A 14755-nucleotide genomic window follows, 5' to 3' on the forward strand; every position below is an offset into this window, starting at 1 on the left:
TGTAAAGTGTGTACTATGACTTTCTTATTTTGAAGCTATAAAAACACAGAAGAAAAACTGTTCTACAGATATTACATGTTGTATGTTAATTAGGGAATTATGGATGATCAGAGACTTCCTGTGGCAAGGGAATTTACTTTACTTTTCATAGATGTAGAATGTATCATGTTTACATTGTAATTGTTCCATACAGTCATTTAGTTTGTTTATTTTATGTTATGTTTTTCTTTCTTCAAAACTTGCAGGTAATAAAAAAAATCAACTTGATTTGTGTTTATTACTTGTGTGGCACCAGGCAGGTTTGATCACTGATGGCCAGCTCAGCTCAGTTGGCAAAGCACTTAACTAACGATTCCGAATCTTGGTCTTCGCATTTTTAGCTCTGCGGTTACGTTTGATGCTGTGACCATATCCTGGAAGACGTACCAGGGAAGAGCCTGGGTTGGTGTCTCCTGGGTCAAAGAACTTTAAGGAGGGAGGAATGTGGCGGTCAGGCAGGTTAGATATCCGGTCGCCAGATGGCTTCTTTGGTAGAAGACCTGTCTAGTGATTCAGGGGGCCCACAGGTTCACAGCCTGTTCTGGTCTGTCACATTTTTCTCCTCACCGGTTACAATTGAGCAGATTTTATTCATGTACATTGTATAATGCATGTATTGCATTTAATACTTTCTCCCTACTTAGAGAAGATGAAATAGAACAAAGAGCAGGGTTTTATAGCATTTAGAAATATAAATAACGTCAAACTTTTTTAGGTCACCTGAGTTTACTCAGGTGACCTATTGCTATCTTTTTTCGTCCGTCGGCGTGCGTCGTGCGTCGTCCGTCGTGCGTTAACATTTGAACATTTTCAGCTTCTTCTCTGGAACCACTGAACCAATTTCAACCAAATTTGGCACATAGCATCTATATGTGAAGGGGAGTAAAAATTGTGAAATTCATGACCCCTACCCCCCTGGGGCCTGAGGGGTGGGGCTAAAACTATCAGAATTAATGCAATCTTTAAAAATCTTCTTCTTTACTCCTGGGCATCAAGCAGGCAAACTGTTGGCATGAATGTAATAAGCATTGAGCCCTCTACCTAAATTGTGAAATTTATGGCCCCAGGGTCAGGGGTTCTGGTGCTAGGGTGGGGCTCTGTTGAATATGTAGTGAAAAGCATTATTCTTAAAAAATCTTCTCCTCTGCTCTTCGGTATTTAGGAAACAAACAATATGCATAGTTATGATGAGGAAAGGTGTCTCTTCTAAAATTGTGAATTTCATGGCCCCTGGGTCAGGGGTTCTGGTGTTAGGGCAGGTATCTAATGATTATATAGTGAAAATGCATTAATTATTCAAAAATCTTCTCCTCTGCTCCTGGGTACTAAGCCGATGAACTAAGTACATAGTTATGATGAGAAAGAGTGCCTCTTCCAAAATTGTGAATTTCGTGGCCCAAGGGTCAGGGGTTCTGGTGTTAGGGTGGGGCTCTGTTGAGTATATAGTGATAATGCATTATTTCTTTAAAAAGCTTCTTCTGTGCTCTTGGATATTATGAAAACAAAATAAATACATAGTTATGATGATGAAAGGTGCCTCTTCCAAAATTGTGAATTTCATGGCCCCAGGGTCAGGGGTTCTGGTGTTAGGGCAGCGTTCTGTTGAATATACATGTATAGTGAAAATGCATTATTTTTTTTAAAAATCTTCTCTGATCCAGGGCAAACAAACTGAAGGCATAGTTATGATGAATAAGGGTGCCTATTCCTATGTTGTGAATTTCATGGCCCCCTGGTCAGGGGTTCTGGTTTTAGGGCGGGGCTCTAATGATTACATAGTAAAAATGCAATAATTCTTTGACAATCTTCTCCTTTTCTCCTGGGTAATAAGCCGATGAACTAAGAGTATAGTTATGATATGTAAGGGTGCCTGTTCCAATATTGTGAAATTCATGGCCCCTAGGTCAGGGGTTCTGGGGTTAGGGTGGAGCTCTGTTGAATATATAGTGATAATGCATTATTTCTTTAAAAATCTTTTTCTTTGATCCTGGGTATTTAACAAACAAACTGATGCATAGTTATGATGAGTAAAGGTGCCTCTTCCAAAATTATGAATTTCATGGCCCCTGGGTCAGGGGTTCTGGTGTTAGGGTGGGGCTCTAATGATTACATAGTAAAAATGCAATAATTCTTTGAAAATCTTCTTTTCTCCTGGGTATTAAGCTGATGAACTAAGAGTATTGTTATGATATGTAAGGATGCCTCTTCCAAAATTGTGAATTTTATGGCCCCTGCATCATGGTTCTGGTGTTAGGGCAGGGCTCTAATGATTACATAGTGAAAATGCATTAATTCATTGATAATCCTCTGCTCTCTTTCTGGGTATTAAGTAAGCTTACTCAATGTAAAATTATGATGAGCAAGTGTGCCTCTTTCGAAATTGTGAATTTCATGGCCTCTGGTTTAAAACATGAATCCATTGTGGCGAAGTTGTTGCATGATACTCAGGTGACCTATAAGGCCCGTGGGCCTCTTGTTTAATAATTATAACAAAAAATAAGTCCTGTACCAAAATAGTGAAATTCATGGCCCAGGGTAAGGGACCAGACCTCGTTATCTCGAACTGGGCTGGGCCAAGATAAAACTTGAGAGATATCCAAGGATTCAATGATTAGATCGAAAGAGGGTAAAAACCATAAAGTGATTTGGACTGCCAACTCGCTTCAACGTATCCTTGATATTCGAGATACCGGTGTTTGAGATGATGAATTTCAACTGCATATTGTAAATCTCTTGACTAGGGGTTGAGACTGAGGTTTTTTCTCTTAAATTAATGAAATGTGCATTGTAACTTTTACTTGAACATCATAATTCCTGGACATTCTTTCCAAGGTAATGATAAGGAGCGAAAATTGTGAAATTCGTATTCCTTGGTCCCGTTTTCAGGACAGAATGGGGCAAATTGTCTTAAAAGGAAGCTTCATTATACTTTCAAAAATTCCTTTACTCCTACAATTAAGTAAGCAACCTGTTTGATTGCTTTTAATGAGCACTTAGTCCTGTATTAAAATTTTGAAAATCTTCACTGCTGGGTCTAGGATTGCTTAGTTGAGCTTACACTGGAAAGGTAGCAAATATTTAGAAACTTTCTTTACTCCGGTCCTAAGCACCAGACCTCTTCCAGGTTTAATCCATCTCTTATTGAAGTAATAGTTCATGGTATTTTTTTTTTATTCCAGTAACAAATTTTAAATTAGTGACGCTTTAAGCTTTTCACTTGAAAGCTTGTGCAAACCCAGTATCCATACCCACCAGGATTACTTGGGGTCAAGGATGTGATTAAATCCGCACTTCTTAAGAAAGTTTGGGTATATTGCTGGTCCGTTTGTCACACTATCTTCTTCCTTAAGCTTTGGAATTTGATTGGAGGTGCCTTGAATGTGCAAAAAAGATTTTGAAAATTTCATTTCCACCCTAAGGCCAACTAGGGGTAAAAGACGTTCTTCCACAAAAATCTGGTCCCCTTAACTCCTCTTACATTTTCAACATTAGCCCATTTGTATTTTGGAATTGATTAGTAGTGTCCTGTAGATGTGCAATAAAGTTTCGGAATTTTGACTTTCACACTGGGGGTAATTGGGGATCAAAAAACGACGTTTTTCTACAAAAAACTGGTCCCATGAACTCCTTATACATTCTCTGCAGTAGTCAACTTATCTTTTAGAATATGACTGGGAGTGTCCTGTAGATGTGCAATAAAGTTTCGGAATTTAGAATTTCACCCTGGGGCCAAATAGGGGTCGAAAAGTGACGTTTTTCATTTTACAAAAACTTTGTTCCCTGAACTTCTCTTACAAGTTTTGCAGTAGCCATTTCCTCTTCTGCAAGATGAATTATGGTGTCCTGCAGATGCGCAGTAAGGTTTTGGAATTTTCATTTTTCAGCTCTTGGTCAAATGGGGGTCGATTTTTTATTTTACAAAACCTGGTCCCCAGAACTCTTCATACATTTTACACAGTAGCCATTTCATCTTTTGTAAGATGATTGGGGGTGTTCTGTAGATGTGCAATATTTCATTTTTACCCTGGGAGCCAAACGAGGATATAAAGACGTTTTTCATTTTACAAAAACCTGGAACCCTGAACTTCTCTTATTTTTTATGCAACAGTCACTTTTTCTTTTGCAAGATGACTGGGGGTGTCCTGCAGATATGCAATAAGGTTTTGGAATTTTCATTGTAACCCTTGGGGCCAAATGGGGGTAAAAATTGAATTTCAAGTTCTAATTTTGACCGATTTTTTTTTACAGAATTATATTTTTCTGAAACTTTTGAAATTAAATCATTACAATAATTAATATCAGACTGTTAAAGAATTTATTGTTTAAAATATTAACATAACAGATACAAGGGGCAAATACATAATTGTGGATATTATCTTATGACAGCATCTTGTTGTACATTGAAATCTTCCAATTTTTTGGAAGGATTTTCTTTGAAGAATTGCCTTCTTTATGCATGTAAAATAGTTTCAATATTTCAGGATAGCATCCTTGTCTCAAAAATTTAAATTTAAAATAAAAAAGTAAAATGAAAATTTAAATAGTATTATACATTTATTGTTTCTAACAAACAACGTAAATGAACACATGTGCTGTGAAAAACATTCCACTATGTTATGCTATTCTTGTTCCTTAAAAAGGTTTTAAACTGTAACAAATTTTCTTATGTAAATAAATTGTGCCTCTTAATTTCAATTCATTTGCATAAGTAGAGACTAGGAATATACAAGAAACAAATACATGTATAGAAGTACGTGAGGCTAGATGTCCAATATGTTTCGAAGTAATACAACAAGGAATGACAAGAGAGCATAATGACTGAAGTAAACACACATAAATGAAGCTGAGCTTGTGGACCGAAGAATGACAGGGACCGTTTCTGAGAAAAATTTGATTTTATCTCCCCTGTAGTTCACCCCAACAGTCATATTATTTTTGTTCAACTGCATAAACTTTCTCTCAGTTGTATCAAATTGTGGCCAATCTTCAACGACAGTCTCTGCACCATTGGGGTTTCTAGGGAAAAAAGATGTTATCAATTGTGATGTTAATTACACACACCCTCTCACATACACCCTTACTCAATCACAAACTTTCACTCACACACATCCTCACACACACACACACACACACAGAAACTTACCCATATTTAGCAAAATTTGTCCACTGGATACGCAAGTTCTTTGCAAAATTATGATCAGCTGGATTAACAATTAATTCAGGATTAAGCATGGGTAAGAACTCTAAAAAGAAAAGATAAATAAGCTCTGTTGCATGGCCTGCACCTTCAAACCAAGGTGGGAATACTGTTGCGTCAAAGAATACGGGAAGACTCCACTCGGAAAACACGTATTGATAAGTTTTAGATAAATTGTTATTTTTGGCATGAACAGTCAGAGTTTCCATTGCCGGAGAAAGAAAGAAAATGTCTCCATACATCTTGACAGCATGGCGACTGTTTTCCGCTTGGTCGTTTGGCTTACCATACATTTTGCATAAAGCGTCTGAAACTTCAGCATTTCCTTTGTAGTAATCATTAACAAGACTTGGGATGAACATATCACAGAAGAACTGATAAGGCAGTCCGTCATCCGAAATGTTAAATCCATACTCTTTTTGAACGCTTTCACTCATTCTTATTATAAGAGAGCCATCGCTATCAGTAGTGCCAATCATAACGTCCAATGAACGGAGAAATTCAAGTTCCTCAGAATTATTGTTGGCAAAAATTTTCTCGATGGACCTTTTGAATAACTCACCATCAATTACTGGACCAATCGAAAGCCGACTCGAAAGTGTATTAGAGAAAAAGTCTGCTGTAACATTGATGATGGAGGATGTGTTGATTTGGCGCATACAATTTAATGAGGCTGTAGTATTCATTTCGTCATATGGACATCCTAGCTGATCGGATATTGCTCTGTGTGATTCACGTGGACCATACTGAAATGCAAATAAAGAGTTTGCAACTCCACTTTGCATAATTGCTCGCTTGAAAAGACCCTTGTTGCTCGGAATCAGCGACAACTGTGATACACTCATACCACCAGCAGACTCTCCAAATATCGTCACCTCATTCGGATTACCTCCATAGTCTTTGATATTGTCCTTTACCCATCGAAGAGCCAAGATTTGATCCCATATTCCATAATTTCCTTTCACTAAATTGTCACCAAAAGATAGAAACCCTTCTAATCCCAGTCGATAATTTACGGTCACCACCACCACGTTACCAACGGTTGCTAGAGCAGAACCGTCGTATTGTATTGCTCCGCCTGCAACATAACCTCCACCGTGAATCCACACCATTACAGGAATCTGATCTATACTATTGATAGGAGTGTATATATTAAGTATAAGACAATCTTCGTCCATTCTTAATCCTAGCGCATCCAACTGCTTGGTTCTTGGTTGTGGGCACAATGGTGAAGGGTCTCTTCCATCTCTATTTCCACTCCATTTCCCATAGGGCTCAGGCTTGGCAAACTTTCGGCTTCCAATAGGCGATTTTCCATATGGAATGTTGTAGAAAATCCTGGCATTTCTGAAGTCTACGAACCCGGTTATATTTCCTAGACTTGTTTGCAGGGTGATAACCCGCTTACTCTGAGCTTGTACTGGATTTGAGAGACAGAGCACTGCTATTAGAACCAAAACCATCATCAGCCTAATCTGAAAGATGACGCAAATTTGTTTGTAAGTCTGCAGACATTTACCAGAATCTTTGAAACAACCATAAGATATCATTATATTATTTAATAATCTCTAGCTCTTTGGTTGCCTAAGATCCAACAATGTAGAAATCACACCTTTATGTTCACCTGATTAAGACCTTCCAGGTGAAGACCGAAAAATAGGTCGAGAATTTCCAAATTGATACAATTAGTTATGAAAAGTTATGTTCACATGCACCAGAACTTCGAGGTGAACATAAAATTTATTTCTACTATATTGGACTAAAAATAAATCAAGAACTTATGGAAAGATATTTCACTTACACCCGACTTCCAGGTGAACAGAGGATTCATTTTTTTCTACATCGCACCAAAATTCGATCAAGAAATTTCAAATTAGTACAACTGGTTATGTTTATTGTAATCCGGCTTCTTTCACCATAGGACTCAACAAATATAAACAATCAAGAAAGATGGCAAGGTTTGCTAAAGAGTTTTTCATTTAATCATTGAATTATGTAATATTTACATCCACTGAATATCTAATGAAAACCACTTCCTTTCGTCAATCCATTAACGCCGCAAAATTAGTTTTTCAAGGCAACCTGTATGAAAACTGGACTATTTCATCAATGAAACATATTTTACGAACTAAAACCTACTTTGTGTGGTACAGTTGCAAGTGAACATATTCACCTTGCATATAAATAATACGCATGCTAACATAAATAAGTTTCATGTCAACATTAACAATATGCATACTAGTAAATAAGTTGTATGTTGACATAAATGTTGCATGCCAACGTAAGTTGTATCTAGCATGTTGGAAGTCACCTGTTGGCGATACTTAATAATTTCTGAAAATTTTCAAATTTTCATCAGATCATATCATCATATCGTATATGATGTTGCACGTTCACATATTTATATTGCATATAATTACATATAATTTGCATATGGGGCAGAAATATGCCACCATAAATGATAGTTCAGAAGAATGAATAAATAGTGCATGATTTTGAGAGTAAAAGTTGACACCCCTCGGAATACCATTGTCAAACTCTTCTGACAACCGACGAGGTTGACAAAGGTTTTCTCTCAATTTTATAACCTCAAAAACATGCACTATTCATATAATGGTTTACCTTCATTTTGCTGCCTTTTTCTGGAGCAACGTTTACACCACCACCACCATCATCATTATCATCTTCACATTACAAACATTTACCGATGGCGTTTTGCTAACCTTAAATAAAGAAATAAATTATTAAAATATATAGTTACTGTAAATAAGGTATCGCAAATGGCTAAACTTAATTTGTCGAAGAAATACACGCATTTGCCGAATATTTAAGAACAGGTAACAGAGCGGAGTAAACGGAGTACACTAAGTTACTTTAGTAGATAATAAGACATCGTGTCACTACTCATATTCTACTAAAAATATTATACATGTGTAACGTGTATGATTGGGTTCTTACAAGGGATATATATATATACTAAGTTTTCCTCTTACTCTGTCTGAGTTTATAATTACAATGATTGATACACCCAGTTCTTTCCTATCAATAGGAACCTTGGAGGAGAAACACGGTGCAAGAAGCATACCCAGTCCCCGTCTCTAGATAAGAGGAAAAATTTTTAATACCGTGTGATTTACCCTGAGACAGAGCAGTCTTATCAATCATTGTAATTATAAACTCAGACAGAGTAAGAGGAAAACTTAGTATATATATATCCCTTGTAAGAACCCAATCATACACGTTACACATGCATCATTTACTGGAAATATTAATGCAGCACAGAAATCATGGATCTATTTTGAAATTTATGTATCTACATCCTCCCCAAGATAGATAATAAATTCTCGTATCATGCTGTAAATTCTGAATTTGTATGCTAGGTAGGGGTACGAAATTTACAATGAATCGTATATTTACCTGCACCCAGTAAATTCAAAATTTACAACACCATACTAGGAATAAATCAATTCCATTTCCTTTGGAACAAAAAACATGCAAAACAATATGTCTTGATCATCATGCGATTGTCGAGTCTTGTGCTTTGCATATCTTACCTACTCTATGAATTCAACAGAACTCCGAAGGTTAAGATAGGCTTTACCTCTTTCTCACTTTTTTCATTAGATGCTCCAAAGTCAAAATTCATCTATCCTGCAAAATGAATAGGATGTGTGGCTTCCCTTTTATAGATTTAATTTAAGTTATTCAATACTCTTGAGGTATACTGATAGTATTGAAAGTAAAAAGATTTGTAATCGACTTCTCTACCAATTTTGGATGCACTTTTATTTTTAAACAAAAATAAAATCTTACCGATTTCCCGGAAACACATCTTACTAGAGCACACGCAAAGATGAAAACTAGATATAAACACTCAAAAATCCTAAATATGCACAAAAGACACACAGCAACAATTACAAACGAGCCTGTCAGCGCAGTCGTCAGATGACCATAAACAACACCTGCCTATAGACTGACATCCCATATCTTCGCTGTAATCGTCAAAGCAACTAGGGCGAATCATTTCAGAAATGTGTCAGCCATACTATTACAGCTTCCGTACGGTACGCTTAAGTAGAGGTTATACATTATTTTCTCATTATAAATCATACAAAACAAAGAACTCCATGATGGAAGCGTCTGTCATAATACCTAGAAACACAATTATTCACTTAAAAAAGTATCTATTTTTTAGTTTTCTAAATATTTTTAGCATTCTGTTTTTAAAGTATGTTCCGTACAAAAGTGTTGTCTATATGTTAAGAAATTATAGCACTTTTTGAAAATTTATTTAAAAATATAGCAGAAAAACTGTATATTTTATGATGTACAATGAACCTAATGTATAGTATACAAAACATGAAAAATTCTAGAGAACAGAAACTAGGAAAGACTACGTTAAAAAAATCATCTTATATTTAAAAAGAAAGAGTGCTCATTTGACCATGCATAAGAAGGCTAACTTTTGTTTATATAAATATCTGTCTTTCATATACACGTACATAAACATTTATAATAAATTGTTGAATTTGCTGAACTAGAAAATAAAGCTCTGATCTAAGAAATAATCGGGCTCTTAAAGAAAAATACTTGTTTTACTACTCCTGTCAAAAAAAAAAAAAAGTCGCCCCCCCCCCCCCAAAGTTGTTGAAAATGTGCTAGCCAAAATATTAATAATTGAACTGACTTGATATGAAATCCTCCAAATGTTTCATCTAATGAACATGCAATCAAAGAAAATGTACATGTACATTTAATTCAATCGAGTTAGTTTTACAGAATATAATTATGTAATGTTCAAAATATACTTGACAATGTAAAGTTTGGAACAAACCTGAGCCTCCTGGAGGTTTCTGAAACCTTCACAATTAACAGCTGCCGCGTGTCCATCATCAGTATCAGATGTTAACCTTGCCTATATGGTGTGCCACTTGCACATAAAATATACAACCATTAACATGCATGTTTTCCCTTCACCCACAGATACTGGCAAAAGAATCTTATTACCTAGCTGCCTAATGTCGACTCATAAGAAGAATTACACCGACTGAAATACCTTAACTTAGACTGCTTATTTGTTTACTTCTATTAGTCTCTATTTGTGACTTATTGACGACATTAAAGCAATCATCCTTTAATCAGCATTAAATGATCAATTTCTTAAGATTTTTCAAAATGTCAAACTTTGCTTGACATTTTCGCAAATATGTTCACAACGACATGGAAGGAGGCAGAACTTCAATTTTAAACAATTTCTGGTGTCCTGGCGCCCCAGATACTCCTCATCATATACTACAGTATCCAGATTTATATGCAGTGTTTGTCTCCCTTACTTTTGTGTAAAACTGCTCACCTTTTTATCAATCTTTCTCAGGGAATTTTTTATTTCATTATTAATATTTACATGTATTAGCAAATGCCTATCACTCAAATATTAGCAGGAATTACAATCTTCAGAAAGTCATACAATGTGGGGACACCCATCCTGTTTACAATAGTAGAGATACACGGTGCTGCTATAAGAAGTAAACTACGGGTGATTCAAATTATGTGATAGTAATGAGAGTCTAGTAGTTTTAAATGCCTACACAAATAGCTACATGAAAATAATTGAATCTAATCTAACTGCAACTGAATTTAAGAATTTCAAGTTTATCTTTACCAGATATAGAAGATAGCCAATAGTGCTACATGAAAAATATCAAATACATACATACATACATACATATATACATATACACTGTATTCATATATATATATATATATATATATATATATATATATATATATATATATATATATATATATATATATATATATATATATATATATATATATATATATATATAGGGTGTTTCATAATAGATGTCACACATCTAAATGGGCATAATCTGAATATCAAGCATGATACCAAAAACACCAAAATGCCATAGACAAGCATATTGATCTGAAATTATGATATTGCAAAAATATTGGGAAAATTATAATACCATGAAGTAAACTGATGATGTAATCAGTGATGTCATGATTTCAGCTGTTCTCAAAATGGAGTACAACTAGCAACAAAAATTTGAATTTGTAAACTTTTATTATAAGCACGATATCCTAAATGTTGTACAAGTTGTGATGAAGAAAAATATCCAGACCAGAAAGCCCTCTTCAAGTTTTCATTTATTAAGGTTAATTAAGAAGTTTGAATAAAACATAATGTAAAGATGACAGACAGTTAAATCCTGCCCCCCCCCCCCCCCCCCAATGAGATCATTGTCAAATTGAAGTCAATCATTGAGAAAACCTTAAGAAAGTCAGTTAGATCTGAGTTTAGGGAAATGGATTGGGACTATGTAAGTGTATTAGGTGTATTTAGAAATTTTCGATTTGAATTGAGTGTGTCTGCATACAAGATTTCAGCATTGCAGCATTTAAAGCCAACTGACATTCAGAGTCGGTTAAGTTTGCAAAATTGATTGAAAGGAAGAGCGAGAGGAGTGGACGTCAGCACTCACCGGTGGTTCTGAAAGGACACATTTATTTAAATGCGTCTTTAAATAAAAAAATAAACATGCACTTTTGGGGTTCTAAAAAGCTAGATATAAACAGGAAATCTGTCAAGTATCATGTGAAACGTACGAAGCAGTGGTCAGAAATTTCTGAACAAGAGTCTCTTAAGATATTTTGGACAATGGTAAGGAAAACACGTGCAGTATAACATGTTAGGAAATCGTTGCCATAGAAACTGAAATGGAGAATGTTGGATACATCTGACTTAAAATAATAATTTTGAATATCTGCTGATTAAAATGATATTTAAAATGTATATGTAGCTTTTGTTGTAATTTTTCTTTCTGCCTTTAGATGTGTGACATATATTGTGAAACACCCTGTATATGGATACAGTGTAGCCTCGTTAACCCTGACACCAATAATCCGGACGCTTCAAATTCAGGACGAAATTAAATAAATTTATGTTCACACTAAACAACAAATGAATTTTAATAGGGAGAAAGTGAATTATGAAGTCTACATTTAGATACATGTACTTGTACTAGCTGTTATACAGAAAATTTAATATTTTTCTCCAACAACAAAATAAAAATATATAATTTTAAAAAAAGTTTTCAAATTGTTGTAAAGAAAGACAATGTTACAAAATTCTAATTTCATACATTCAAATTGTAATTATTTTTCTTTTTTAAAAATAAATATGTGATACTGTCTTTGGAGACAATGCTGAGCTGTCCAATTTAAGCAGGAAGTTAGCGGGAATCACAACTTCCTATTGCCAAAATCTACACCATTCATAAAGAGATGTGACTTTTATGTGCTTTCTTAAATCTTGTAACAATGCACATTAAGTAATTAATATAATTTCTTATGTGCATGAAACAATCAAATTGTGTGCATTTTTCCTCTTCTCTTTTTTTTCTTCTTAAAAACTTCTATATTTCTATGGTTGATACAGAGACTATTTTTGACCCAGTCGGTATATCATAGGTACAGGGAAGCCGCAAGCCGTACTGTAAGAAAACTGCCAGCGATATGAATGTGTGCCAAAAAAATTGCAAAATCATGTGATGTTTGGATTATATCTGTACATGTCTCATTAATACTATAACTATGTGATATAAGTAATGTCTTTAACGTGTAGTAGGAGTAAGCATCATTGGATTTCAAGTACACCATGATCTTCAAATGAAGTTTATTTCTAGCTCAAGAAGAGTTTATGCGATAGTAAGGTGTCCGTCGTCCATCCGCTTAGCTGTCTGTCTGTCCGTCTGTAAGCAATTTTTCAAAATGCTACTCCTCCTACAGTTTTGGTCAGATTTCAATATAACTTGGTACACAAGTAGACTACACTAAGATACATAATTCTTTATATCGTTTTTTTATCTCGATAAACGTAATGTTGCCATGGTTACTAAAAAATAGAATTTTCTGTGAAATACTTTCAAAACGGTATTTCTCCTACAGTTTTGATCTGAATTCAATATAATTTGGCACATCAGTAGACTTTAATAAAGTACGTATTTCTGTGTGTCGGTTTTTGATTTCAATAAACGGTGTTGCTATTGTTACTAAACATAAAAATTAATTTCTTGGAAATACTTTCAAAACGCTACTCCTCCTACACTTTTGGCCCGATTTCAATATAATTAGACACACAAGTAGACTACATTAAGATATATATATTTCTAAAAATTGGTTTCTGATTTCAATAAACGGTGTTGCCATGGTTACGAAAAATAAAAATTTCTGTGAAATACTTTGAAAAGGCTACTCTTCCTACAGTTTTGGTCTGATTTCAATATAATTTTGCACACAAGTAGAATTAACTAAAACACACATTTCTATGTATCGGTTTCTGATTTCGATGAACGTAGTTGCCATGGTTAGTTAAAATAGAAATTTCTGTGCAATACTTTCAAAACACTACTTCTCCAACAGTTTAGCTGGGAAGATGGGCAGGTATACCATTAAATGAAAGATTAAGTACACTTTGTAAAACCAAACACGTTGCTGATGAATTTCATTTTATACTTGAATGCACTGCATTGTCAAACATTAGGAAAAAGTATATTAATGAATACTACTTTACTAGACCAAATATACTTAAATTTTCTCAGTTGATGACAAAACAAGATGCTAGGACACTGAAAAAAACCTGTACTTTTATATTAAAAATATATGATTTAGTCTGTCCTCCATGGTTTTTTCCTCATTTATACCATTATTATATCTATTATATGTATTTATCTTTTTTCTTCTTTTTTTGTCCTCTTTCATTTTCATTTTCTGAATATGTATATTATATACGTGTAAATTTTTCAAAAGCCTTCTCCTTCTACAGTTTTAGTCTTGTCACAAAAAGAGACTAAACCAAGGATCATTATTCTATTTATTGCTGTTGCAAAGTTTCAAGTCCAAGTGCTACTTTTCTTTTCCTTCGTTATGAGTACAAACTTGTAGAACTACAGTCTCATCATAAACTTCTGGTTTGCTGATGCAATGAAATTAAAAGTTTAGAATGCTATTTTTTCTTTTGTTAATCAAAATGAAGCCACTTCAGTATTTTAGATCACCCACATCACTTGTATTACCTTCATGTTTCAGTGTGGTTTAAACTCGTGTGTTTTCTACACCTTCAATTAACAGCTTTGTTTTTCTTGTAAAAGTTATAAATCAGTCTCAAACAAGTGATATAATAAAAAAGACCACGCAATACAATGTATGTGAAATAAAGATCTACTGCGTAAGAAGTTTAGCCACAATCTGGAGCTAACCAGATCGTGAATAACTGTTGATTAGGTAAATCCATAGATATGTAGAATATCGACCAAGCACGAAGTACTATAGCATTAATTTTGATATTTTAAACATAACTTTCTTTTCTCTTTTCCGATTGCTGCTTAGTCATCACCAGCATTAGTGTTCTAATATTTAATTACAATAGGTACTTAAATCCTACTGAGATGTGATCACTTAAGCATAATAGCCAATATTATATTTATTGAGTACAAT

At 34.5% G+C, this 14755-nt stretch overlaps 1 protein-coding gene across 4 annotated transcripts; it reads right to left on the reverse strand.

Annotated features, from left to right (window-relative positions):
• Positions 1-4574: 4574 nt before the first annotated feature.
• Positions 4575-10158, reverse strand: LOC133190164 (fatty acyl-CoA hydrolase precursor, medium chain-like). 4 transcript variants are annotated; one of them, XM_061325647.1, is made up of 5 exons: positions 10071-10158; positions 8838-8887; positions 7859-7959; positions 5183-6711; positions 4575-5055 (listed from the first exon to the last, which is right to left on the reverse strand). In XM_061325647.1, exons 3-5 carry the CDS (start codon positions 7862-7864, stop codon positions 4800-4802), a joined length of 1791 nt encoding a protein of 596 aa, XP_061181631.1. In that variant the 5' UTR covers positions 7865-7959; positions 8838-8887; positions 10071-10158; the 3' UTR covers positions 4575-4799. The 4 variants fall into 4 exon arrangements, with proteins under 4 accessions (XP_061181631.1, XP_061181629.1, XP_061181630.1 ...); XM_061325645.1 differs by having other exon boundaries at positions 8791-8887; XM_061325646.1 differs by lacking the exon at positions 10071-10158 and adding an exon at positions 9050-9404.
• Between the last annotated feature and the right edge of the window lie 4597 nt (positions 10159-14755).

This window comes from Saccostrea echinata, unplaced genomic scaffold (assembly GCF_033153115.1).
Source record: "Saccostrea echinata isolate AGI-Se365-2 ecotype Australia unplaced genomic scaffold, CSIRO_AGI_Sech_v1 ptg000022l, whole genome shotgun sequence".
Classification (NCBI taxonomy): Eukaryota; Metazoa; Mollusca; class Bivalvia; order Ostreida; family Ostreidae; genus Saccostrea; species Saccostrea echinata.

What these genes read in the sequence shown, in the direction of transcription:
- LOC133190164 (XM_061325647.1), bottom strand. An exon ending in ACAAATTTTGCTAAATATGG is followed by an intron (nt 5,056 to 5,182) that starts GTAAGTTTCTGT and finishes TTTTTTCCCTAG; the next exon opens with AAACCCCAATGGTGCAGAGA.